The 27,473-nt window shown below is 38.1% G+C and overlaps 3 protein-coding genes across 6 annotated transcripts in view; 1 reads left to right on the forward strand and 2 right to left on the reverse strand.

Annotated features, from left to right (window-relative positions):
- The first annotated feature begins 75 nt into the window (after positions 1-75).
- Positions 76-8,955, forward strand: ppp4r3b (protein phosphatase 4, regulatory subunit 3B). 2 transcript variants are annotated; one of them, XM_020709436.3, is made up of 16 exons: positions 76-531; positions 1,052-1,107; positions 1,722-1,820; positions 2,215-2,838; positions 3,916-3,993; positions 4,364-4,480; positions 4,567-4,683; positions 5,050-5,181; positions 5,524-5,626; positions 5,692-5,748; positions 6,491-6,649; positions 6,751-6,920; positions 6,996-7,135; positions 7,269-7,414; positions 7,499-7,635; positions 7,719-8,955. In XM_020709436.3, the coding sequence occupies exons 1-16, from the start codon at positions 390-392 to the stop codon at positions 7,824-7,826; spliced, it is 2,385 nt and encodes a 794-aa protein (XP_020565095.1). In that variant the 5' UTR covers positions 76-389; the 3' UTR covers positions 7,827-8,955. The 2 variants fall into 2 exon arrangements, with proteins under 2 accessions (XP_020565095.1, XP_004077092.1); XM_004077044.5 differs by having other exon boundaries at positions 5,707-5,748.
- A 719-nt stretch (positions 8,956-9,674) lies between these two features.
- Positions 9,675-20,670, reverse strand: cfap36 (cilia and flagella associated protein 36). 2 transcript variants are annotated; one of them, XM_011484301.4, is made up of 11 exons: positions 20,313-20,670; positions 19,923-19,987; positions 19,686-19,787; positions 16,987-17,101; positions 16,816-16,903; positions 12,124-12,283; positions 11,744-11,831; positions 11,469-11,647; positions 11,046-11,204; positions 10,701-10,814; positions 9,675-10,452 (listed from the first exon to the last, which is right to left on the reverse strand). In XM_011484301.4, the coding sequence occupies exons 1-11, from the start codon at positions 20,500-20,502 to the stop codon at positions 10,369-10,371; spliced, it is 1,344 nt and encodes a 447-aa protein (XP_011482603.1). In that variant the 5' UTR covers positions 20,503-20,670; the 3' UTR covers positions 9,675-10,368. The 2 variants fall into 2 exon arrangements, with proteins under 2 accessions (XP_011482603.1, XP_004077093.1); XM_004077045.5 differs by lacking the exon at positions 10,701-10,814.
- Positions 20,671-21,226: 556 nt separating this feature from the next.
- Positions 21,227-27,473, reverse strand: part of LOC101156763 (inactive phospholipase D5) — a 63,658-nt gene continuing 57,411 nt past the window's right edge. For both annotated transcript variants that reach the window (XM_078931893.1, XM_011484304.4), the window contains exons 8-10: positions 27,248-27,413; positions 27,064-27,154; positions 21,227-24,880 (exon numbers count right to left, since the gene is read on the reverse strand). In XM_078931893.1, coding sequence (XP_078788019.1) covers positions 24,336-24,880; positions 27,064-27,154; positions 27,248-27,413 — 802 coding nt within the window. In that variant the 3' untranslated portion in view covers positions 21,227-24,335. The remainder of the gene's footprint in view (positions 24,881-27,063; positions 27,155-27,247; positions 27,414-27,473) is intronic.

Genomic DNA, 27,473 nt, shown 5'->3' on the forward strand with positions numbered 1-27,473 from the left:
TGCAGTTCCTTTCCCAGCCATTAAGTTGCGGAATTCCCAGTTGCCTGAAGGAATAAGCCCCGCCCCACGCACGGCAGTTAGCGCATGATTGACATCCGCGATGAAAAAGAGCACAAGATCGGATTACAAGATGGCGGTCCGTGGACGTTAGCAAGAAGGCCATCAGAGTTGTTTCTTTAAATTTCTCAGTTTGAAATCAGACTGTCTATTTGGATTTATAACCGCAAACGTGATATGTTTGCGAGATATATTCGACTACTACTGTAAACGTCAACCTAGACTGGCATGTTTTGTAACATGCAGGTGGGAACAAAGTTAACAGGTCGAGGAAAGCAGTAAACGGGGTGAGGTGATAGCTTAGCAGCCTGCTAGCTCCGATTCGATTAGCCATGTCGGACACTCGGCGGCGAGTAAAGGTATACACGCTAAATGAAGACAGGCAGTGGGACGATCGGGGTACAGGTCATGTTTCATCTACGTTTGTGGAACGACTGAGGGGAATATCACTGCTAGTTCGAGCCGAATCGGACGGTAAGTTCTCTGTTAGCATTAGCTAACTAGCATGCTATATTTTAAATAGCAAAGCTCTTAGTTTGATAGCATTTCTGACTTGGTGGATGTATTTATGCAGTTGGTGTAGCGTTGTGTGTCACTAAATTAATTGTTTTAGACCAATTGGTATATATTTACTTTGAAAACATGAAGTCAAATGTTTGTTTTTCTTTTTCCGGAGAGTCCTCATTTCCAACGACTAGTTGGTTTGGTTGGTCGTAGTAGCATGGGCCCCCCCTCAAAGTCGCGGCGCACACGTTTACACTTGCTCGTTGTAATAAACTTAATCTATTCATGGATATTGCTCTATTTCTGCTACTATTACGTCAGGCTGTATTAATTTGGTTCATAAACTACTGTATTTATTTTAGCTGTTATTCTGATCTTATTTTGAACTAATCATCATTGTGGTTCATACGTCTATTGTTGGCAAATAGTTAATTGGTTTGTAAATAGTTTCATACCACTCTGAAAATTAAGCAATTCTGTTTTTTATTAGGATCTTTGTTGTTGGAATCAAAGATAAGTCCGAATACTGCATATCAGAAACAACAGGTAAGTATTTAATATTTCAACAATTAAGGAGTTTTATACTTGGTTTAATTGAGTCTTACAATTGAAAAGCTATTGCATAATAGTAAAGTTTTCCTCCTCTGTGGTTATTCTGTTGTAAGAAAGTTGGGAATAGATGATGTGTAATTATGCTAGTATACTAAGCTTTTTTTACTTGAAGACTTTGTAATGTGAAATACTGTTATATTTATCATCAGTACAATTGTTCAACCTTAGGAATAACACAATTGTGGTATTTCATTACCACAAGAAAACATATACATTAAAACAATACTAGACATCTTATGCAGGGGAAATGAAAGGGAGCAGCAATAAGAAAAATATATCTTTCTACCCCTAAAAACATTTAGAAGAGGTACATCTACAACTATGTACACAGAAGTATCTTCTTTTTTTACTTTTCTACACCTGTTCAGTCATTTAAAAACAAAGTCGTTGGTTGTATTTTTGTATGAGTACAATGATTAAGGCACACATTCTGGGTTTAAATTAAGCTTTATTTAAAGTTTTAATGTAAAATATGTTTGAAGACAATTGTTGTTGTTGCTATTTTTGTATTTTTGGTAATAGGAAAAAGTTTCATTCTTTTCTTTCAGGACACACTGATTGTTTGGTCAGAAGCGGATAATTACGATCTTGCTCTAAGCTTCCAGGAAAAGGCTGGCTGTGATGAGATTTGGGAAAGGATCTGTCAGGTAATTACAAATAAAGACAGTTCAGCATGTCCCTCCTTCTTGGTGTCCCTTCTCTTTGATGTTTGAAAAACGTTCCTGTCAGGTGGGACTTTGTAACTGTTACTGTATAACGATTGAAACATGTTAAATAACATATATATTTTTTTATAAATAAAGGGATTGAGGGTTTTGGTCTTTTAACTCGTTAAAGTTTGACATTGTATTTTAGCAAAAAAAATAAGTTTATTTTTAGCTGTGGCTCATACCTGCAAGTATCACATACGTTTAGAATGTATAAGAATGCTGCGAGTTTTGCAGTTTTTACTACCAGTATCCCAAGTAAGGGAGTTCATGATTCTTTACTGTAAATTTTTTTTTTTAAATATGTGATTTTTATTTTATTATTTTTGCTCAGGTACAAGGCAAAGACCCTGCTCTGGACATCACTCAGGATCCCATCGATGAATCAGAGGAGGACCACTTTGAGGAAATTCCAGAGACAAGCCACTTGGTTGAGCTCCCGCCATGTGAACTAGGTCGACTTGAGGAAATCGCTGACCTGGTTACCTCTGTTCTCTCCTCACCCATTCGGCGCGAAAAACTTGCACTGGCTCTAATGAGTGAGGGCTACATAAAGAAACTGCTGGGTCTCTTCAGAGTATGCGAGGACCTGGACAACAGAGAAGGCTTGCATCACCTCTATGAGGTTGTGCGGGGAGTCTTGTTCCTCAACAAAGCTGCCCTTTTTGAGGTGATGTTCTCGGATGACTGTATCATGGATGTGGTAGGTTGCCTTGAGTATGACCCAGCATTGGTTCAGCCTAAAAGACATCGGGAGTTCTTGACCAAGACCGCAAAATTTAAGGAAGTGATCCCGATTACGGACTCTGAGCTGCGGCAGAAAATCCACCAGACCTACAGAGTTCAATACATCCAGGACATAATACTGCCTACACCCTCAGTGTTTGAGGAGAACTTCCTGTCCACCCTCACGTCCTTCATTTTCTTCAACAAAGTGGAGATTGTCAGTATGTTGCAGGTAAGGATCTAAACCAGGCTAAAGTGAGTGTAAGTTTCAGTTTAATGTATTTAACAATGTAAATTAAAATGTTTTCTATTAAAAGGGATTCTTTTAAGATGTAATCAACATTCTGCACATTGACTGTTGGACAGTCTGTATCTTCTGTTGTTCGCTACGTTAATGTACTCTCTCCAGTTTCTAATACAAAAAAATTTATGGCAAAAAAATGAAATTGTGATTTTAAAAATGTGTTCTCTACATAAATAGGAGATAATTGAGAGAAACTGAACAGGATAATACTTGTGCTAGTGTGTTTTGCATTATTTTCTTGAAAAGTTCACTGTAAGTCAAGATATTTGTTTAAAAAAATGACAGCGTTTAGAATGTGCCAAGAGAATGAGTTGTTCTACAAAGCTTCAACCTGCTTTGTCATAATGTGTCCCCCTCTATTGTTTCCATAATAATGTCTTAATACATTTTCACATAAAAGTTTAAGATGATCATTTGAGATTTTCATCATATATCTCAGATTTCTTCTGTTTTTAACTTTTTTTTTAATGTTACCTGATAGTAATAGTTTAGTTGTCTTTTATATATATATTTTAAAAATAACTTCCGGCACTCTTCACTGTTTGTATTGTTTCCATGGTGTAATCAGTTCCAACTGATTTCCTGTTTCTTCCAATCTCTTGCATGATCTCTTCCAGGTTTTTAATTTTGATCTGAAATTGCTCAATTTTTTCACACTTCATTTTATTTATTTATTTACTTGATTTAGCCGGCATAATACCAAGGGAGTCCTGGCAAAGAGACAACCGCAGTTGGTTAAAAATACATTAGAACACTTTAATGAGAACATATGGTGTTTGGATTGAAAAAATGACCGTCTCATTTTTTTTAGTATCAATTTTTTTAGAAATTGTGTGTATAGAGCCAACTCTCTGTAAAGTTTTATTTAATAAACAAAAGGCATAGTCAGTGGGCGACAGTGTGAAAGAGAATTAAATATTTAAACCTTCCAGCTTCTCCTTTGTTTTTGTTTTTTTCTGTCATTCTGTTTGTTTATACCTGAACTGTTTTCCCTGTTTTCCACAGGAGGATGAGAAGTTCCTAACAGAGGTCTTTGCACAGCTTACAGATGAAGCCACAGATGACAGTAAAAGGAGAGAGTTGGTAAGTTAATCATCAACATGCTTCACTAAACCCTTTATTTGTTGTTTAAAATCTATTTGTAAACGGCATGGTTTCAAAGATTACATTCCATTATAGTCGAATGGAAATGTTTAATATTTGTACTATTGTTTTTTTGAAAGCATTAATGGTTGGTCTTTAATTTTGAAGTTTGAGTAAATACTGTCTTAGTTCATTTCCTTATTCAATAGTATAGCATTTGTTGAATTTGAATTGTTTTGTTGGATCAGGTGTAATCATTGACATCCGCTGGAAAAAAGCATTGTAGAACAAGGGAAATTAGGGTTAAATATGTTGGTTTTTTTTACTTACTACGTTTTTCTTTTTGTCCTTTTTTCCCTCTCACTTTTAGGTGAACTTTGTCAAGGAATTCTGTGCTTTTTCCCAAACTTTGCAACCACAAAACAGGGATGCCTTTTTTAAAACCTTGGCAAATTTGGGGATTTTACCTGCTCTGGAAATAGTAATGGTATGTCTGTTTTTTGTTTAAAATGCTGGCTTTTGGATGATTCAGAGGAATGCGTGCATCATCACTTTCCAATTTGTTGTTATCAGGGAATGAATGACCTACAAGTACGGGCAGCAGCTACAGACATCTTCTCTTACCTGGTGGAATTCAGCCCCTCCATGGTCAGAGAGTTTGTCATGCAGGAGCCTCAGCAGACGGATGACGTAAGTTTGGATTCATCTGTCACAAGCAAGCTCTGCTTTGAGTTTAACCTGTATCCACAGTGATATTGATTTATAAATGTACTGATTTTTGAAAGTGTTGTGCTGTTTTTACTTTTATATTGTTGTACAAAATAAATAAATCAAGTGGGTTTTAAGTTGGATAATATGAAACCATATTTCTGAAGTGTTATCAGCAATTAGGGGTTTGTTGCTTTTTTTTTAAACCCCATTTCAATAATCCTTATGAAAGTTCATCTATATGCCGTTTTGATTACTATAAACTCTGTTTACTTACTCTTAGAAACATCACAGTATACGTTTCAGATTTTCTTTCCTCATTGTTTTCCCTTTGTGCTTGTGTGTCAGGATGTTCTGCTGATAAATGTGGTGATCAAGCAGATGATCTGTGACTCAGACCCAGAGTTAGGAGGAGCTGTTCAGCTGATGGGCCTTCTCAGGACTCTCATTGATCCTGAAAACATGCTGGCTTCCACCAATGTAAGCTCCACACAACTACACAGAAAAAAGGATTCCTCTATTTTACATGAATGTAATTATTTTTTTCTGATGTTCATTCTTGAAAACACTTTTGGTTTGGTCGGTTTGAGCTTGTAGCTCATTTCAACATTTTTATGTTAAATAATTAACAGCAAATTGTTACTTTTCAACCTAAAAGCCTCATAGATTCGTTGTGAACTCCAGCTGATTATTGATAGTTGGTCTGAAATCTTGATCGTTGACCTAAAGTAAAAAAAAAAAATACATTTGATGAAAAAAATAAAGCTTGATTGTTGTTTTGATTAAATTTTCATGTCTTTTTCTCCTTTCATGTTTTGATAGAAAACAGAGAAGACTGAGTTTCTGAGTTTCTTCTACAAGTACTGCATGCATGTGCTCACTGCTCCTCTGCTGGCCAACACGGCACATGACAAGACCACGAAAGGTAAACTTGGGACTTTGCTGTTTTTCTTCTGCTGTATGGGAAAAGGTCTTGTTTGATTTATGCAGATATTGATGTTTCAGATCAGCAAGACGGATCCACAAAGATCAACCCTGTCTGTCCAGGTGGGTGTTAATGCAGTAAATGTTCCAGCCTGTGTACAGCACAGTTTCTAGAAACGTTACTACTCAGAGTACACAGGTTCGCTTAAGCCAGTGCTTCTCAAATAGTGGGGCGATGCCAGGGGGGGCCGCGCAGTGGTAGCGGTTTCAGGCACAGGTAATACGGGCAATTGCCTGGGGCGCAAATTTAACGGGGCGCTGTAGTGACAGCGGCTCAGTGCTTGGAATAAAATCTGCGCCACTATTGATTTACTCTTATCTGTTATATGACAGAGTTTATAACAGCCTGAAACCTGTGAACTGCCGTCCCTGCAGCTGCTCCTGTCTGCTGTCACAGACAGCGTGTGTGAGAATGAAAGGGGAGGGGTAGTGCGCTCAGGCTGCAGGTTGAACAGCGCATGCGGAGCGCTAGATTGCGCAACACCAGGATCATCACGTGCCTTTAGATTACTCACCTCATGCTAATAATGTCATTCTTTAAGAACTATTGTAGACATTTTGATGACGTCTCTGTATTTTCCATAAATGTATTCTTTGTCTGCCTGTCGTTTAGTTGGTGTCAGTATTTGACATGAAGACAGCAGGAAAACAGCTGCACTATATGATATCATAAATAATCATTTTGAAAAAAATCAGCATAATGTTTTTTACCTATTTCTTCCTTGCAAAAAACTAATTGTGAAGCACTGCCTCAAGCCTTGGTTTGTTGTGTAAGTAAACATAAGTCGTTTTCTTGTTTCTGTAGACAACTTCCAGACAGCTCAGCTGTTGGCTCTGATCCTGGAGCTGCTCACTTTTTGCGTGGAACACCACACCTACCACATCAAGACTTACATCATGAACAAAGACCTGCTCAGGAGAGTGCTGGTGCTCATGAACTCGAAGCACACCTTTCTTGCTCTTTGTAAGTCCATCCAGGAGCAAATGACCTGCAGCCCAAGCTTCCAGTCTTGTTTTCTTCGAGTGTAATGTTTTTCACAATAATGTATTTGTTTTGTGTTTTAGGTGCCCTGCGTTTCATGCGCAGAATCATTGGTTTGAAAGATGAGTACTACAACCGCTACATCATCAAAGGGAACCTGTTTGAGCCTGTCATAAATGCCCTGCTGGACAACGGCACTCGATACAACCTCCTCAACTCAGCCATCATTGAGCTCTTTGAGTTCATTAAAGTGGTGCGTAAAAGCTCCAACTGCAACATGTGTTTGTGTTTGCAACAAAATTAAGATTTTCTACATGTCTTTTTTTAGGAGGACATCAAATCACTCATCGCTCACATTGTGGATAACTTTTACAAAGCACTTGAACCCATTGAGTATGTTCAGACCTTTAAGGGCCTGAAAGGGCGTTACGAACAGGAAAAAGACAGACAGAGTCAGAGACTCAACAGGTGAGCAGTCTGAGATACAGTCCTTTTATTGATGTGATCTGCATCTTCAAGAATTTATAAAAAAATTCTCTTTTTCACTTTTCTGTTACATAGAAGCTAAACTGTTTGGTAAATCTGTTTTCTTCCCCTGTAGATATCGCAGAGATGCGCGATCGCTGGATGAAGATGAAGAGATGTGGTTCAATGACGATGAGGATGATGAAGATGGAGAGTCAACGGAGAAAAGGATGGAGGATGACTTCTCTGACAGCTACGGCAAGTTCATGGAAACCAAAAAGGGTAAGCTGCACTGGCAGAAATATCCAGAAGAACCTTTTTTATTTTTTGTGGATTGCAACTTTATCAGTATCTTTATATCTGCAGGTGCTGCCAACGGAGCAAATGGTGCCAATAATGGGAAGGCAGCTGCAATCCCTCCTGCTTCTCCGGTCGTCACTCCAAACAGCAGTCCGTCGTCCTCCGTCAAAACAGTTGCTCTGCCTCCTACGTGTGTTGTGAAGGTAATACTTCTTAAAATGTCTTCAAGAAGCCATTGTTATCTTTTACTTAAAGGTTTCCTTTTTCTTTCCATTCTTCCCCTTAGCCCAGTCTTGTCGTAGGTTTGGTGGATTATCCTGATGATGAAGATGAAGAAGATGACGAAGAGGAGGAAGATCAGTCTCCAAGAAAACGACCCCGTTTGAGCTCTTAAAGTCAATTTGCCGTTGTGGATGGACACAAAGTCCCTCCAAACCCTTCTCCTTCGGTCCTCGGTCTGCCTGTGCCATCTGTCGGTCTGGAGGACGAGCACCCGCCTTACCCAGAACTCGGCTGCACTGTTCTCCATCTGTTGGAGTTGTAGGGGAGTTCTCCCCTGGATAGGCAGATCATTGTGATCCTCATGGCTGTTGGTTTTGTTTTTATTTTTTTCTTAATGCTTTTTCTTTTGGCCTTTCCTGGAAGAGCCAACCCTCCTAAAAACTAAAGATTCTGCTTTCTTATACCTCGGGAAAACCTCTTTCTGTTCTCCTTGTTTTCATTTTCCCCTGTTATCCTCCAATTTCTACATACCAACCAGAGGCTGTTGGAAGTCTTTGCCAGAGTGGTTCCCGCTTCCACTGCGTTGCTGTTGCAACCGTGGCGAGGAGTCTGTAGCAGCCAAGGATCACACGGCGGTTCTCATGTGAACTTATCGCTCTCCAGCCACACCAATGAGCTCCAGAGGCACAGGAAGCAACACAACCAGCCAGTGTACAAACCATCGAGCTGGCCAGTCAGGCTAGCAGGACTAGCCATAGTAGAAGTAGAAAGCTTGACTGGCTGAAGCCGTGTGTTTGCTACCCTGCCACAGAACCATTTCTTACTAGTTTTATCAGAAAGATGGGTCTAGGCAGCTTAAAATAATACCGACTAGAGAAAGAAAGTGGAAAAAAACGGCAAACTCCTGGTCTGCTTAGTCCACTGGAGCAGGACTCGAACCTTAAAAGCCATGGCGAAAGTTTCAAGTGAAGGCACACAAGACAAACATCGTCTCACAAGACTGTGTTAGCCAGAAGTCCTGTATTTCATGAGTTTGTCAAAGTACTGTACAGTTCTTTTTCTTCCCCTTTTTAATCATTTATTGCTGTGATTTAGAAAGGGATTAGAGACACCCACCTGCTTGTACTTTTTTTTTTTTTTTTTTTGGTCATTGTGCAAAACGGTGGGGGTCACTTTTCAACTCTCTGTCCAGTGTTTTTTTTTTTTTTTGATTTAATGTAAAATACAGAAAGGTTGCAAATGCTGGTTTTGAAAAAATAACATTAAAACTTACAGTAAAGTCACTTTTGCAACATTCTAAAGGTGTCTGAAGTTTGACTTTGTTGAATTAGCTCTTTTTGCTCCACATTCAATGTTCACCTGGTGGCAGACTTCAGCTGTTCTTTTCCTCCAGGTAGATGATAAATAACCTTGGTTTTATCAGACTCAATTTCAGGTTGAAATATTAATTTAGAGATAAGCAAACATCTGTGCAGTAACTCAATTAAAATATTTGCTCTGTTTGGCTAAATGACCATATTTTAGTTTTGAAATTAGAAATTGCTACCATGAGACTCCTTTGTTTAAATTTAAAGTTCTGATATTAAAAAAAAGGAGGAAAAGCCTTGGTAGTCCTGTGTTATAAACAGACTTGAGAGATGAATTGGTGTCTGCAACTGCAGTAAATAACAGGCTTCATGTAGCAACATTTTTCTATATAACTTCTATTTTTGTTTCTAGAGCTTTCAAAAGAAACCCAACATTTAAGTAACTTTGTTTTTGTTTTTCCTGTGAATTAGTTCAAAACCTAAAACAAAAGGGGTTTGTTCTCAAGGAAAACTGTCACTTTGTGTCTTCCTGTCTGTTGAATTTATGACCAATTTTCCTCTAAAACTTGTATCAAGTGCATCAATCCCTCTACCCATCTTAAACATTTGTATATTTGGTATATTTTGAGATTAAAAACATTTTGAAAGTACTTCATCTAGCAAGTTGTACACCACTACCACCAGCTCTTTACACCAACTGCATGGATTCCAAATCATAAAAAAACAGGTGAATTTATTGAATCATAAAGTATCACTACTAGTCAAAATGGAGCTGCATCAAGTACAGACTCCCAATGGCTTTGAAGGTAAATGGTACAATGCTCATGAAAAGCAGCTCTGTTCCCTCAGCTCCATTACAAAAAGACTTCCTTTAAAGATGCAAACAAGGAAAACAAGGCTGGGAACAGGTCCAGGTCATTGGTACTGGAGAACTTATCGACACCCAGGCCAGATGTGCTCTATGTCATCTGTGAGTGAGAAGAAATGTGCATTGCCAACTGCAAAATTTACACAAGTGAATTAATCATAAGTCTATTGCTTTTTTCAAATCGCAATACTTAAAAGGTACTTTAACTAAAAGGTATTTTTAAAGACAAAAATATAAAAATATTCACTTGCACTGGTAAATTTGGTGTTTTAGGGAACAAAAGTCAGCTGCTTAATGGGCCACTGTCCTTTTTCCTACATTTATATGGGATCTATATCTTACAAATAATATGTATTTTACAATATATACATTTTTGTACTAAAGACACGGATGAAAAAACTGAACAGACATGATGATTGGCTTCTTAAAGTCTTGAGTAAAAAAAAAAAAGATCAGCAGGTGAGGTACTCTGTAGGTCTGTGAGGGAAGTGATTGATTACTGGAGGACATTTTTTTGGGAGGTTTTGCATTGTGAGGGATTATTTTTTAATGACTTCGTCTTTCAGCTTGTCAGCCAGGTGTTTTCTTTTCTGCAGCCTTTTCCTCTCCTCTGCAGACAGCTCCTGCAAAGAAAGACCGCACCAGGTACAGACGTTAGCAATGAAGAGCAGCTTCAAAATAAATGTTGACGGGGAGGAGAAGCAGCAGGGAAGACTATTATGATGCAGCCGGGTATGTGTGTACAGGTGTTTCTGTTTCAAAGAGGAAGCTGAGTGTTAAAGTGGTAGACAAAGCAAGGGGGGAAGACACAAGCAGGGTGTTTTTTTTTTTTTTTAGTGGTGTCACATCAGACAGCTTGTGGTCTGATCACCTTCTGCTTGGAGGAGTTAGCAGATAGTTGTGGTGGAGGAGGAGAAGGAGGAGGAGAAGAAGCAATAGGAGGAAGAGAACTGGTCCCGTTCCTCTGGGACTGCCCGACTGCCTCCTGCCGGACCAGATAATGGAAGAGTGGGAATAGAAAAACATAAAAAAGGGGTCAAAGAAAAAAATGACGATTAGGAGGGTACATGAAGATGAGTTGAATTAATGACATGAGAAGAAGATTTTTAAAGTTCTCTACCAAGTAACTGACTGTCATGATAAAAAGGACATTTTTTTTCATCCCTTAAAATTCGTCATGTATGAATAAAAATGTTACGGAACGGGGTGGATGTACCGGAGTGGGAGATGGCGTGGAGCTGGTTGGCGTTTCTTCTTGTGAGGTCGTCTGATTGGGTTTCTGCAGGTCTTTTTTCAAAGCCTGCAGCTTGTCCCGTTGCTGACGCAGATATGCTGCCCTCTGCTGGAGCTGCTCCTGCTGCAATGCTGATAACTCCTGTGCAGGAGCAGAGATGAAGATTGCACAAGGCATGGAAATGCTACTTCAGTTATTTTTTTATTTCAAGTTCTCTGTATGTGAATGCATAACTATCTGATCCAAACTCACAACATAGTATAAAAGGTTAAGAATAAGAAGCCAACAATATAATTTTAAATAGGCATTTTACTTTTGAACTATTTGCAAATCTCTTGATTCCCACAGATCTGCTGCAGCTGACTCCTTACTTAAACTGTAATTTTGTAGCGAGCTCAGTCTCACCGTGTATCCATTAGAGAAGCCAGCTTCCCTGCATGCCTCCTCCAGGTAAGCCTCAGCTGCAGATGGGCCGCCGCTTGGCTCTACAGCGTGAGTGCCGTTAGTGCTGGAGGGCTCACTAGACCTTCCTGGAACTCTGACTGCTGGAAGCACTCTGGGCTGTGCACTGTTACTGCCACAATCTGCACAAACATGTTCAGTTCGTACTGTTTTGTTGGCTGTGGTAAAAAAATAATAATACTGGAAAAGCGCTCTCTGTTGGAGCGAGCAGATGATACCTGATGTAGGCTTGGAAGCAGAGCTGCTCTTAGCTGCACTTTTCTTTTCGGTTTCCTTACTGTCGTCTCTGGCAGGACTGCTGGTGATCTGAAAAGAAATAAACGTAAGTGAGATGGTCCCAATGGTCCCGCCGACAACTCAGACGTGAATTTCTGATGAACCCCTGCTGCTCTGCAGTAACTATGTCCTGACCTAGAAAACCCTTTTGCACTATTTTCCTTTTTAATTTACGGTGGTTGCGATCTACAGTTTTACCATTAGACATCACTAAAGGGAGCACTTTTTGATGGCTGATGAAAAGGTGAATGAAGTGCAGGCCTTCATTTGGCTGATCAAAGTGCAGACACCTGCATAACACGGAGAAATCGGACTCTCTTACCTTGGAGGCGCTGCCCCTTTGGCTGTGAGCGGATGTGGGGCTCTTGTCTTCATCATGTTCACCCACTGCTTTATCAGAACAGGTGCTGGAAGTGGAACCAACCTCTTCCTCTAATAGCCGCCTCCTGGACATTTCCAATTCATACTCTTCTTTGGACTTTCTAAAGATAAATGATGAGATATAGAAAAAATGTTCATTTGCTACGTTAACGATATTTGATGAAGCATTCTGAGAACACATAATATTCAAGAAAGACAATGATGTCTATATGAAAATCAATGCTCTACTTTTATCACAAACTGGATCTAACATTTATAATAAATCACATTTGTTATTATCCAACATGACTTTAGCAAAGACTTCAGCAAAATATCACTATAGGGAGACAAAACTGAAAGGAGAGAAAAAAGGACACCCCATAAGACACCCGGATCTGGCCGATGTTCCATAACTACCCAACAGTTTTTAGTTATTTTATTTCTTAAAAAATACATAAGTAGTCTGTTACACTCTTGTAGATGTTTTATAAGTAAGTATGGGATAAATACAGGAACTTCTTCTTTTACTATATTTCAAAAATTGATTTTTTTTTTTAAATGTAACCTCTAGTTTTGTTTGAATATTGTAAGAACTGTGAATCAACCTCCAGGATTATCATCATTCAAAGCTATCACGGTAGATCATCTTTTAATAACCTTATTATTCAAATGAGATTAGGAGAACAGCTGCTGTAATGCCAAACCAATGTCAGAAAATAACAGAAGTGCAGCTTTAAAAAGAAACTGTGTTGCTCTATACTGGTGTGTGCTTAGGGGTGACTAAGCCTTCTGAAGTTGATTACGGTATACAGATCATGCTGCAGTAATCTGGAAGGGACTTGAAGCTGGATAACCTAGAGCTGATATTTAGCCAAGGCAACCTAGTAAGACAAACTGGATAAAAGTACTATTTTCTCAGTTGCTTGAGGAGTGTCAATATCGCTAACCTAAATAAGCAGAGAGATAAGGAGCTTAAATGCATTTCCACTGTCTTCTCTGTGTTCTGCTGGTCAGGTCGACACAGGCAAAATCCCATTAGGGAGCAAGGATAGGAGCTCTGAGAGCCGAGCATCTACAGACAACTGCTGAAGAAAAAAAGAGCAGTCAGAGGCTGTAAACCTAAAAAAACAATAAGTCTGCAGATTTGAATTGTAGATCTTTTGTGGATTTAACAGATTTTTGATTGGATTTTGTGTAGGATTACAACTTTGGGTCTCCTTCAGGGAAAAATCTCCTTGATTGAAAAATTTCCAGATTGACAATTTGGTATGAGGATAATAAAGTTGCAAGATTGCGTTAATACAACTAAAATAGTGACAATGATTAATATTATCTCACCAGTTCAATAAAAAAAAAAAAAGCTGTAGGTTGCTTTTAAGGATGGATTCAAGGTACTAATAAAGTATCCTAGGTAGAAAAGTGCACATGCCGAATGCAATTCAGGGAAATGATATGTATAGTTCAACGAATCATATAATACAGATGTTTAATATTTTTTATGTTTTTGGAAGTATTGAAGACAATTCCTGTTTGTCTTACATTCTGGGCATGGTATGGTCTGACTGTTGTTTCTATTTTTTTAAGTTTAAACTTTGTTTTTTTGTACAGCACTTTTCGAAGCACAGTTTTATTTTATTTTATTATTTTTATTAAGACCTAATGGAGTCTGAGCTAAAACCTATTATTAATATTATGATCAATATTGCAATTGCGTTTGTAAAATCAGATTGAATCTGTAAATAGATTGCTAAAAAATAGTGAAGCTTTGGTGTCATTTCATAACCATCATTTTTTTTATTCTGATACAGGTTACCTTCCTCGTGCTGTCTGTTTACCTTCATTCATTATTATCCACACTGTTCTGGGCCAATGAGGTCCTATCTCTTCATGATTTGGCCAATCAACAATTTCTCCTTTAATTTTGACAGTCATCTGTAATTTTGTCCTCCAGGCTGCATCTACTTTTGAAAGCATTCCTCCTGCTCCCAAACTTTGCATCTGTGGTCCTCTGCCATGTGTTCACCTCCAATCAGCATCTACACTCAGTTCACTAACGTCGTGTTGAGGCCGCTTCCAGACTGTATGCTCCACATTCTCAGTCAGTGTTCTCCAGGTAACTTATGGTCATGTTTATCAAGATCTCTTTATATGGAGGCAGTGTTAACACCTTTAATGTGCTTTAAGGTTTTACGAGAAACAAAGCAGGAGGTAAGTGAAGGTGAGCTAAATGAGCTGTTATTTTTGCTGTACGTGTTATAGCTTATTGTGGAATATTATCGTTTTCAGAGCTTTGTTTTTCTCCAGTCAGGGAAAATTAGCTCGCTATTTTTTCTATTTAAGAACAAACAGTGACTTAAATGTGAGGTTAATGTCTTTAAAATTGCAATCTGACCAGGTTGGTTTCAAGCTTAAATTGACAAAACAAGTTGCTGTATGAAAAATGAAAAAGAAAGGGTGACTTGGAAGTCTTGTGTGTGTGCATATGTTTGTTTAACTTAGTTGCAGATTGATTTGGGTTCAAATTGTTGGCTCTCTTTGTGTCCAGTTGGTCATCCATACTGCACCCAGAACACTTTGGGCAGCTTTAACAGGAACAAGCTGTGCCTTATCCATTTAGGAACGCTGGAAGTCCTTGAGTTGCTTTGCTCCACAACCCAGATATCAACTCTGCAGCCAGAAAGACACTTTGAGCTGCAACACTTCACACCTGTCAGTGAGAAAACAGTCCAAGAGATTATCTCCGGTCTGAGTTCATCCACATGCTCCCTTGATGTGATACCTCCTAAAATGTGCCCTTAGCAATTTGCTACCACAACTTACTTACATGTTTAACATTTCATTTCAGTTCGGAACATTTCCAAAGATCTTGAAAGCTAGTGTCATCAAGTCTTTCTTAAAGGAAAAAAAGTCTTGATGCCACAAGAATGAACAAATATTGACCGATTTTAACTAGCCCACTTTAGTCCTTTAGTTTGATTGTCAGTGAGGTTTTCCATCTTACTCTCAGCCAGTGATTATGGACCAGTGGACTCACTTTGTCACTGCATTCTACACAATCACTGAAAAAAATCGACTTTATTTTAAATGAAAAGGCCAAAATGTCACCTTTAGTCTTTTCGCTAAAACCTTCGAGTCAGGTTAGAAATGTTGGGGTAATCAAGGACTCTGCCCAGACCCTTGATAGTCGCAATAAATCTATAACTTTATCAGCATTTTAATTTTACCATCTTAAAAAGATTGACGGAATCAAAGGTGTGCTGTCAACCAGAAACACTTGTTAACGTGTTCAATTCCAGCAGGTTAGACCCAATGAGTTCTATCGGTAGAGGAGACATCACGTGATTCCTCATGGGAGGAGAGCACCGCCATCTTGGTAAGGTCAAGTCACTGCTGCAGTGCATGCATGTGATCACATTTTTTGCAAAATACCAGTTCATTGTGCGGGTTTCAACTGCCAAATATTTAGGATTACAACTTTATATAAATAATATATATATATATAAATATGTATCAATATAAATATATGTAAATTATATAAAAGCTAATGAGATGCCACCAAAGGCTATAGTAAACATTTTCATTTGGGCACCGACCAAGATAGCGTCGCGCTCCGCCACTGTTGGCCAGATTTCCCAAGGGGGCGTGTCTCCTATAGCGATATAACTCATTGGTTAGACCACCATATTGGTCCATTCCCTGGTCTCAGTAAATGGGATGCTAAGCAGCTGCAGTTCAGCCACAATGCTGCTGCTCCGGTTCTGAGTAAAACCAGGAAGTAGGACTACATCAGTCCTGTCCTCAGGTCCCTCAGAGCATTGAGTTTAAAGCAGCTCTGCAAGTCTCTGCATGGTTTAACACCAATGTACATCTCCTTCATGTTGGCCCCGAATGAACAGCGGAGAGTCTGAGAAGCTCAGGAAGTGGTCTGATGCGAGAACCTGGCGTCAAAACTACAGAGCAACGTTTCAGCTTCATGGAGGTAAAATGTGGAAAGGCTCCTGATATTGTCAGAGAAGTTTCTGCTCTGACAGAGTTCAAGTCAAGACCTAAAAAACAAATGTTTTTCAATCAGTGTGCGACACCTAAAAGTCTTATTTTTTATTCTTCTCTGTCAACCATTTTTAAATGGGATTTTGAGTTGTAAATATTATTCAAATCTTAGTTTTTAAATTGTGACCTATTTTTTTAAACTATGAATTAGTCCATGTGCTTTAGATATGTTGTCCCACTCAAAAAACAAACAATTTAAAAAAAGTACATATGCATTTTGGTAATACATACAATTATTAATTTAGGTCCACTGTGACCTCCAACTCTGTTCCTTGTGAGCTACCGCCCTGCTTGTTTTGCAGTTCCCCTTCCTTCAGTAATTACTGGTCACCTGAATCAGGTGTGTTCAGTCAATCAGAAACTGAGCTCACTCAATCCAGCTAATCAGGAATTACTGAAGCGGGGTTAGCTGTAAAACAAGCAGGGCAGTAGCACACGAGGATCAGAGTTGGAGATGCCTGATTGAGAATATATGTACATGCATACAAAAAGACCAACTGAGTCAAAATCTTATGATTTTTACACAAAATCTAAACAATAATCAATTTGTGAAGGGATTTTTTTTTATTTTATTTACATAAAAGAAGAAAGAAAGAAGACTCACTTGAGAACCTCCTCAAGGATTTTCATTTCCTGCTGCTGCAACTCTGTCATCACATCCACACCATCCGTCAAACACTCTGGAAGGGCCCCTACAAACAAATACATTCATTCTTTACGGGTCAGTCTGAAGATAAGTGTGTAGATACGCCACACAACTGTCCATCCAGCTCACCGTTTCTTTCTTTTATGACCCTGAGAGCTTGAAGCTGCAGCTCTAAATTCTTCTGAACCATAAGCGAGCGAAACATCTGGAAGTCGTCTGTAGCCAGAACAGGCTGGAACACTGTCTGAGCAACACAAAGAAAAAGATGTACGATGCAGCATTTCTGCTACAACTGACTGAACCCAAAAAGCTTTTGTGAAGTTTAAAAACTCTAAAATACAGTTCAAGTGAAGCAGGACTTTCATCTCATCTTATAATTTAATAGCTGCCATTGAAAGTGGTCTTGAATTTATTGTGTAAATAACTTTTAACCCTGAATTTGTCCTCATCTACCATACCACTACTATTTTGGCAGTTGTTTTTTTGTTTGTTAAATTTCTAATTTAATCATTGTTCATTTCTTTTTTTAATTTTCTTTCTGTTTTTAGGGCACTGTTAGCTGCTGCCACTCAAAATAAGCAAACAATAAAATAAATGCTAAATTAACTTTAAAAGCCCAGAAGAAATTTTTTCTCAACAAAAAAAGCTCATCCAAACCAATTCATTAAAAAAAGGTTGTATTTAAGCCACTTGTTGAACCTGTGGACTGACCCCAATATGTGAAGGTTAGCTAATCTTGTTGACCACTAGCACACTGGCTTAATTATTTACTGTGTATTCCTCTTCCATGATTCTCTTCTTTTTTGTTCTCCTGGTTCTCTGCTCTGTCATGCATTTAAAACAGAAAAATAAAACAGAGCGCTGAAAATAGACTGAGTTTTTAAATTCAGTGAGCATGTCTGTGTGTTTCATTTAAACAGTGAGTTATGCTGTATTTGACCTGCTATCCTGTCAACCTTACAGCCATTCAACTAACCCAGCATAAACTGAGCTATGTTTTCAAACACGCCGATACTTACGGCTAATCTTTTACGTTAACTTCCTGTTTCTATTAAAGGTCGTCCCCGCTTCTAGGCTGCTGCCTGGCAAGTCTTTAATGCCATTCAGTGTTCTTAAAGCTTAGCTGCTTGCCATGCAATTTAACCTCTCCCCCTGCATGCCTCATGCCCCTTGCTTTTTCTACTTGCAACCCCAAACTTGCAAAGAATAAATAAAACAAAAAGTCAGCTCCAGCAGTTCAGCAAAGTTATTTCCATCATGTATATCAGAAAATACATTTTGTGCAACATTTCTGCAAATTTTAATACAACTGTTTTCCTCATTTAATTCCTAATTATTTTCCTTTGAGGCAATGATTTCAGATGAAGAAGCCCTCAAGGATTTAATTTAAATCCTGACTTCAGAATCTGCCAATCTGGCTCAGACGTTTTCTTCTAAAGCAGTGGTAGTCAAATATCGATCAGTAGTGGTACAAACTGTGTCCAGACAAGAAAATCCCTGTTTTCATCCCAGCAGAGGCCTTTTTTGTGTGGGAATTGCATGTTGTCCCTAATACTGCCAAAGCCTTTTCTGAGAGCTCTTTCTTCCAAACACTCGTGAAGATCCCCGTCGTGAACTGCCAGAGTTTGTGCAAGAGGAGTGAGAGTTTGATTTGTGATTGACTGACTGTAGGAATTCAAGAGAATGGTTTCTCTTTGTTGGTCTGATCTGCACTATCACCCCCTCATCTTAGAAAATAAGATAACATCCTGCATCATTAGTACAGAAAATGTGCTTTGCTTCAATTTTGCATGTGCCAACAGGCTTTAAAGCAAAGATGGGGAAGTTAGATTCCAGGAGCGCCATCACCTTTTTAAAAAAAAAGCACTATGGCTCATTACAGGCTTACCTGCCTTTGTTGACACATTTCAGCAGAAAAACTATACTAATTGTCCTAAAAGAGTATCTTAAAGAATACAATGAGAAAAAGAAGATAATAAAGTAAGACTACAAAAACTACTCATAATGTTGATTCATATCTTTGTTTTTGGAAGAATACTACTTTAACTTTACAGAAGCATCTCAACGAAAATTTGTGGAGGTTAATACTATCAGAGGACCTCTTGGCAAAAACCATTACTCTAAACCTTGCCTGATTGGCATCTGGCTGTGAAAAATGGTCGTGCGAGCCGCTCAGTGTGTTCCTCACCTCTCACCCTCACTGCTGTGACACGCCAAAGCCGTCTATCATGCCTCTAAGCAGCCCACATTAAAGACAACAATGTAAACAACGACAACAGGATGAGGCAAACTGAGGTTTACCACACTTATAGTCAAACCATTTTCCCAGACAAGTCACGGCACACAACAGATTTGGGTTTTCTTTCTGAAATAAGCAGATGCAGGGATGGATAATGTTGTAAAGTCCGGACAGGAGCTCTGCTTCTTCATTCGATGAACAATATGCTCACAGATCTAAACACGGTTATCAGTATTTTACGATTGCAGTCGATCAGGAATCTTTTAAAAAGTTTTTTAATGTACTTAATCTTCCAATTATTGGTGTTTTAAAAGTTTAAAATCAGTCAATTTTTTCCAAAGACTCAACATTTCTTCGACATTAAATCTTTACCTTTCATTTGATGTAGCTTTATACACACATTTATATTTTATCACTACCTGAATTTCATCTTGCTTATTAGACCAAAAGACACGTTTACTTTGAAAGGAACGAGACCAGCCACCAAGTTCCCAGCTCAGATAGTCTTATGTAAGCAAATCCCATCCGTGATTTTCAGTTCAGGTTAGCTGGCAGACTGGAAGGGGTGTGCATATGAAGCTTAAAATACCTGCAGAGTTTTGGACTTGGCAAATGGTGAGCTGCATGCGTCCAGAAACTGCCGTTCGCTGATGCCAACCTCCCGCATGTAATTCTCCAACAGCCTTTCCACCTGCAGAAGCAAAGCAGCTTTTAGCCGTCTAGTTTGAGCTAGTCAGCAATCTCAGAGCCAATAATGGGTAATGCAGATGAGTCATTGTGGGGGGAATGAAGAGTTAACATGAAGCAGGGATCTGACCATACTCACCAACGTCTTATACTGCTGGTGGATTTCTGTGTATGACAACTTATTTTCATCTTCATCATCAAAAACTAGGAAATGAACAAGAAAGTAAACAAAATAATAACAAAGGAATGCACATAAAACTGAAATGTTTAGGAAATCTTTCAAATAATCATGGGGGGGGGGGGGGGTCTACAACAATGCCCAGCAGGAATTAGCTTTGCTGCAAACCTTAATGCTAACTTTATTCTGCCTTGTACCTCATCTACAAATAGATTATGTGAAACAGCAAAGCTCGCTAAAATCACAAAATAAGCTAGTCCCAAACAGTAACAAGCTAGCATTAGCTTAGCATCCCATAGCTCACCATATGTAAATAGATCAAATTCAAAAAAGTTGAACGGTCGTTCTCACCCGTGCATTTGTGCTCCATAAAGTCAGTGACAGGAATGACCCATTCCGGACTACCCAGATAGCCGACGATGCTCTCCACAATCCACTCACTTTCATCCTCAGCCATGATGGTGGCCGACGCTGTGTGTAACGTTAGCAGAGAGGCTCGGTCGTCTGTTCCTCTGGCCCAGCCCTGCGAAACCTCCAGCATTTACAACCCATTGAGATTGGGCCGAACATTTACTTCATTTTCCATGAATGTAAATGCTGCGAGAGTCCGCCACTCCGTACTGGCTTCGAGTACATGCGCGACGTCATGAATCTCTCCGAGCGTAGAGACCAGTGACGCCAAACAGGTTGCCATGGTGACCGAAACGTCAACTGCTCTGAGCCAGCACAGACTTGCAGCCCATGGTGTGTTGTGCATGCCACACTTTGGGACATTTATATGTGGAAACCCAGAAAGTCTTGAAAAAAATGGATTGTCCCCAGAAAATATTTTATTTTATTTTTATTAAATTAAAGCTCACTTGTGAAAAATGCACAAGTTAACAGGTTGTGTTCCAAAAGGCTGCTTGCACAAATAAATTCACTAATCTAAAAGGTTACATTTAATCTGGTTCAGTGTTATTCGCCTTCATATACCAAACATGCCAATGTTTGAGATGTATCTGTAAAGCTAAATTATATTTGAGATCTGCACCTAATTTTTAAATGGAACTATATTGTACAGGATTAAATCCTGAATCTGTTAAGGCTGAACACATCTTTTTCTTTTTGTTAATGCTTCATCATGACATGAAGGGAATCCAATATTAAAATGAACCCATACAATTTATAGAATTGTTTGCATCCACCTATAATCTGAACTTTTTCAATGTGTTGTTGAGCCTTCAGTTGGGAGAATATCAACACAAAATGACACAAAACTTTAATAAGATGCATTTTTTTTTATTAAGAGTAAAAATCAAATGATTGGATTATCAGTAGTGTGCATTAACAAGGATATGCAATAAATGTACATTCCTTCTGTTTTGTTAAAGGTATACAAGACTTGGCTATATTTGCATTTCAAGAAAGGCTATCAGCAAACGTACCCAGTTTATAAAGGGAAGGCATGCAAGCAGCAGTCATGCCAAAAAATCTCCAGAGTAAAGGTTGGCGACATCAAAGAGCTTTAACAGTGAAATAAGCCATTTAGTGCGTCCTACATCAGCTGCGTCTGAAAAGAAAAAGAGAGCTGTGACTTAATGAAACATAGGTTTCACAGAGGTTCTGCACAAACTGGTTGACTTTTTACCCTCAATATTTTATTTAACTGAAAGCATTTAAAAGTATTTAGAAAGAATTGTACTCAACAAGTTGTAAACTTCATTAGATTTTTCCTACTCCTTAGATGAAAACCTGTTTTATTTAGTATCTTTTATTTATTAACAAATATATTACATAAGAATTGTGAGCAATTGTGTATTAAAAGCAAATTTCCAACCAATCAAGTGATAGAAGCAGCATTATAATGTGAATCTGACTCCAGACCAGATTTAAAACTATTCAATGCAGTTGTGATATTGTGCTTTACACAAAAAGAAATTGAATCTTACTGTATGCAGACAACAGAATTAGTCTGTTTTGCATGTTATCACTAAATAACTACTTTTTTTGTTTGACAATTTGTAAATATTTAATAGAAGGTGACAGCATAGTTTTGGTAAAAATCTTAGTAGATTCACTCCTTCAGACCCGGTGATGTGCAGTGTATATCAGCCCTGTGACTGAATAGCACACCAGTGTACAGAATAAAAGCAAAGAGGGTTTAGTTCATGAATTCCACTAGATGGCAGAAGTTATCCACGTGGAAAAGGCTAGACTTACTGAGCTGTTTTGGCAGATCACAGTTGTTCTGTATTCTTTGTTAGTATTTGTGACTTTGCATGAGAAATTTTATCTGTACACATCTGTAGAGAAGCTCCAACGTGACCTGAAGCGTAAACAGAACAGGTATGCGCAGCTTTTACAAAAACGCTCTGATAAACCGGGACTGGATTTCCTCCCATTAAATAATCGATTATTGCCTCAGTGCCATAATCTTTCCTGCTTGTAAACATACAATCATCTTTGTTGAGATTCAATAATATATTAATGAAAACACTGAAGAGAATAAAAACCAACGAATGTAGCTAAAATAAATAGGCATTTTCAACATATTCAAGCCAAAGCAGGTCCATAAGTTTTACATTATTTTATATTAAAAATCAGGAAAATCTTTAAGTACAATAAAATAATAGGAATGTAAGTAAAATAAATATTTTGTCACACTGCATTCTGTTGGGGGCAAAGTCAGCTTGGTGTTCTACCATGAGTTAAAGGAATTCGATCCGTTTCACTAAGGACAACAAAGCTTTCATTACATGTGTTACTTTAGCATACAAAATACAAACTATGACAACTAAAACATGTATTGAGAGACTACTATTTAGGTTTCACTGGGAGGGGGCTCATGTTTGCTTGATCAAAGGCTTAGATAGCAAAAAAAAAAGTAAATACATGCTCTACAACCATTAAAAACACTACAAGCACTGTTTTAAAAACTTGTGTAAGGCAGGCTACATGCTGGCATTTAATGTGCACATTTAAATTGATACAAGATTTCTGTCAAGTGTTATGAGCTTACTCATTTCTCATGATCCCACATGTTTACATCCAATTCTGCTAAAGGAATCAATTCTAGACTCAGGCTTTACAGACCAATGTGTCCTTGAGGTTAAAATGTAGCTCCTGCAACTGTTGAGCTCTGTTAAAAATTCATTGCATTGATTTGACTGAGATCAGACAGCCTCTGGCCTTATTTTTTATTACTGCTCCTTTAGCATTTGTGGTCATTAAACTGCATAAAATCCCACTAGGGTGAATTATTAAAAAACAAAGAAAAAGTGATCTTGTAAAGACAAAAAGCTACTATTTGTAATAAAAATGTCCTCATTCATCAATTTTAATTTGTGAAGCTTCCAAAAGGTAAAAAAATGGTTTTAGATCTATCGACTCTAAAGAAGTCAAAGCAATAGTTTTTCTGTAGAACCAGCTCAAGTGTTGCGTCACAGTATGTACAGCTGCATCATCTAACTCAATGACAGCCTTTAAAGAATGAAAACAAAAATAATTGATGTACACAATTCTATAATGCATTATTCCCAAGTACTTTATGTACTTGTGGTAATGAGATTTGAACATCACAGTTATTGATTGTGTAAGTGGCTCTAGAGAGCCCACTATTCAACATCAGATCATCATTAATGAGATGAGTTATGAGTTGTTTTTATCTAAAGATCAAAGCCAACAGTCAAGAATTAATTAAATGGCTTTTCCTGGGCCACATAAGGGTCCATAAATTGGATTCAATGAAACATACTAAACATACAGTTCAGATATTTAAAAAAAAATGATATTGGAGGTGAAGAAAATTATATCAATATATGATATAGAATCTTAATTTGAATTGTTGTTTTAATATGCATGAAGGGTTATTTGCTAAGGGGAGCAGTAGAAAGGCAAAAAAGAGAAAATGATTCTACGTAAGGCATAGAAACAACAGATGGACAATAACAGAAGTGACATTATAACATTTCCTCTGCTTCAGACATAAAAGAGAATGCTGGTTGTTGGTTTATGTAGCTACACATGCTGTTGAAAAGCTGATCAATTATAACTGCCACATATGCTAGGAAAAATATAAAAGTCAAGAAATTCATAAAATCAAAATAGATTTTTTGATAGAGACATACAACATCAGAGAAAGCAATAAATAGGTACGCTCATTAGATACAGTGAGCATAAAAATCAGTCCTGAAAATCACTTTTTGTTTGTTCCTATTTGTAAAGTCAGATTTCCATCATTTCCCCAGTTCCACATCGCTTGAAACCTTTCAGACTACCTAATTATCAATGTGTTTGAGTGCTAAAAACAAAACAAGAATAAATACCAAAACATTCCAGTGTTATATGTCCAATAAAAACTGGAGGCAGTTCTCCAAAAGAGCTGACTGAAAGTCACTGAGAGCCACTGGACATCTCTCTGAAGCCACTGCTCTCAGCTGATTGGCTGGTTGGATCTGTTGGATTGTCTGGTTTATTTTCCTTCCTTTGTAGGTGTCTTTCATCAATCACTTTAACTCGAGGCTTGTTTTGGTAACTGTCTGTAGCTAACAACTGTCCATTGGCAACCTTATGTTGATTTGTATTTTTTGGTCTGATCCCGTGGTGTCTTGTTTTTTCCTCTGTTTCTCCATCGGTTCTGTGATGGGTTCTCATCGGTGCAGGTTTACTTTCATACTGGCTTTTCCTGAAAGGCACTGGTCCATTGTTTAAGTGGCTGGCTTTGGCCGGCCACTTGACATGGTGTCTATTGCAAACAGTGGTGTCTATTTTACCCATCTGAACAGGATGGGTGTGACTTGAAAACCAGTCCCGCTCAAAAACAGCCTGTAACTGCTCCACAACAGTAACGTTTCTCTCCTCTACGTCTTCTGGGTGGCTGATCACAAGGCCGGCTCCTGCATTAAAGGTGAACTCTTTCCCCACCCAGTCAAGGTTACCTGTCAGGAAACAGGCAAACGATAAATACTCATGAATATCCAGAAGGAGAAAAATCAAATTTTGCAGACATTTATCTACGCTACTGCCAAACTTAAAAAAACATTTGAGCTGATTGTGGTAAGATGCAAACAGTGGAAAGAGAAATCACTGTCCGTGGGACGTTCAGTAATACAGTATCAAATTTTAAATAGTGCAGATAAAGTTTTAACCCATAAAACTACTATCTATATATTACTTATTTTGACTGGGTGTAAATCTGAAGGTGTGAACTACCAACCCTAAATGGGAGCATTTACTGCTGGAATCCCAACAAACTGACTGCTTTAGACAGTTTAAACCATGAAGCATCCATTCTGTTCTCTAGATCTGAGTGTGATAGGTGTTTGCCAATGTAATCACATGCTACTTTTTTTTTTTAATTGTAAATGTTCTAATGCTAAACTAAACTAAAAGTATATTTGTAATGTAAGACACCCACTGGAAAGGGGTTCTCTATCTCTAAAAGTTGCATGTGGAAAGTTTATTCAGAATTAAGTGTTTTGTAGCTTAAAACAAATTGGAGTTGAATTACATTGTTAGTAAATCAAAGTTTTTAAGTGCAATTAGGAAGCACATGAATATATTATATACCTCAAAAAGAACATGTGTGCTTCATCTCTAACTTATACCCCATCTTTACTTTGTCTGAAGCTTTATATTCCAGCTAGGAAATAAGGCGTCTTGTCTGTCATTTAGAAACTCAGAAGAGATTCATACCCAAATCTGCCCAGCTACTCAAAAGCAAAGATGAACCTTCATGTTCTCCAATGTAGTATTATGACACTGTAAGTACAAATTGCTCTTTGATCAATAAAAATGATACAGTGTTTTTATTTCACCAAATAATGTACATGTGTCTCCATTTTGAAAAAGAGACTGGGTGCAGATCTGGAGGTACCAGAGACGAAGATCTTGAGGTTCTCTTTAGGAGTGACAAGGATGGATAGGATCAGGAATAAAAAAAAACAACCAGAAGAACTGCTCATATTAGATGTTTCAGAGATAAATGCAGGGAAGCAGACTGAGAAAGTTTAGACAAGTTCAGAGAAGGGACAGTAATTGTGTTAGTCAAAGATGTTGAGGTTGAATTTTCCAGGAAATAAGCCCAGAGGAAAATCATGGGTGTAATGAAAGAAGACATGCAAGTGGTTGGTGTGAATAACGAGAACACTCAATATATAATTAGATGGAGGTAAATGATTTGTGTGGCAAGGGGTTAAGAAGGGGTTAAGAGGCAAAGAAGATACTTGTCTGCATGTGCACAGGCTTGGTTCCCACACCCATCTTTGCTCATAACTGGATAAAGATGCAGAAAAATGCTGATCAACAAAGAAGATGAACTATTTTATGCTCACTTTTAGAATTCCAAATACAACAAATAAATGACAGGAGCAAACAACTCTACAGATTCAAATGAGATGATCTAGAAAATTGTTAAAAAAAAGGAAAAGACAGTTTTGATACAAAAAAGTTAGGCAAAGATATGCTGAACTCACTCCAAGACTTTTCACAGTTGCAAGATTCAAAATATTTGAGTTTAGCACATCCTTTTAAATCTGCCTGCTCTGATAGATTTGTAACTATGGTGGATTAGACAAAACTTAGATAGATAGATCAAGCAATTGTTTTTGATTCTTTACCACTGTTATAGATTTAAAAAATATTGTTTTCAAGTGGCCAAGCATGAACACAAGCTCCAAGCATGCTAAATGACCCACTCCAATGAAAATCATGTTTTTGGTGTTTTTAACATGTTATTGTTCCATGTTTCTCAAGCATTTCCTTATTCAAATTGTTGTGAAGCAGGGGCAAATGAAAAAGTGTTGTTTGAAAAAGCTTGTAGTTGTTACATAGAAACTATAATCTGCAGGCTCTGAGCTCCCTGGTCCTCTTCATTCTGATGAATCCACTTGCTGACAAATAGATCAATGTTTGTCTTCGTTTTGCTTGTCCGAGCTGGCATCTGGATCAAAACTGTAGATAGCTCCAACATTGCTAATATTGCACCGGTTAAAATTGAAAAGTCAAAGTGCTCTCTGATGTTAAGCTGTACTGGTTTCAAATGTTGGAATTTTTCTTTCTTAAATTAGGCTGAAACTTCACTTAAAATCTAACACACAAAGTATAAAAAAAGTAGGCTCACCTAAATAAATAGCTCTCTCTGTCACCATAAATCTGTTGTGGTTTATTCCTTCCAGACTGTCATCCCTTTGGACTCTGGGATTAAAAAACTTCTGCGCAGACAAACACAATCCCACAGTGATGCAGTAAGTACTGATAAAATGTTGCCATAATATTGAAAATTTCCCCTTTGACTTTGAACTTACTGCCTCCAGCGAGCAGTTGGCCTGCTCCATGCACAGACTCTTCAGGGACCAGATGAAGTTCATTGTAAGTGGATGCGTTTTTTCCCAGCAACTTATCAGAATGCGGATGCGCACCCTCCTCAAGATCAGAGCCTCTCTTATGAGACCGTCAATACGAGACCAGTACCTTGGCACACAGACAGAAGAGAGACAGAGAAACACAGGCATGCAGCAAGGCCCAGTCTTT

This window comes from Oryzias latipes, chromosome 15, assembly GCF_053564925.1.
Source record: "Oryzias latipes strain Hd-rR chromosome 15, Olatipes_Hd-rR_3.1".
NCBI classification, from domain to species: Eukaryota; Metazoa; Chordata; class Actinopteri; order Beloniformes; family Adrianichthyidae; genus Oryzias; species Oryzias latipes.

Bases quoted from the DNA above. Each gene is read 5' to 3' on its own strand.
- cfap36 (XM_011484301.4), bottom strand. From the start codon at position 20,502: ATGCTGGAGGTTTCGCAGGGCTGGGCCAGAGGAACAGACGACCGAGCC. The intron at 10,815-11,045 runs GTACATCCACCC...CTGGTCCGGCAG, and splicing joins CCACGCCATCTCCCACTCCG to GAGGCAGTCGGGCAGTCCCA. The intron at 10,453-10,700 runs GTGATCAGACCA...CTTTCTTTGCAG, and splicing joins CTAACTCCTCCAAGCAGAAG to GAGCTGTCTGCAGAGGAGAG.
- ppp4r3b (XM_020709436.3), top strand. From the start codon at position 390: ATGTCGGACACTCGGCGGCGAGTAAAGGTATACACGCTAAATGAAGAC. The intron at 5,182-5,523 runs GTAAGCTCCACA...ATGTTTTGATAG, and splicing joins ACATGCTGGCTTCCACCAAT to AAAACAGAGAAGACTGAGTT. The intron at 5,627-5,691 runs GTAAACTTGGGA...TGATTTATGCAG, and splicing joins ACATGACAAGACCACGAAAG to ATATTGATGTTTCAGATCAG.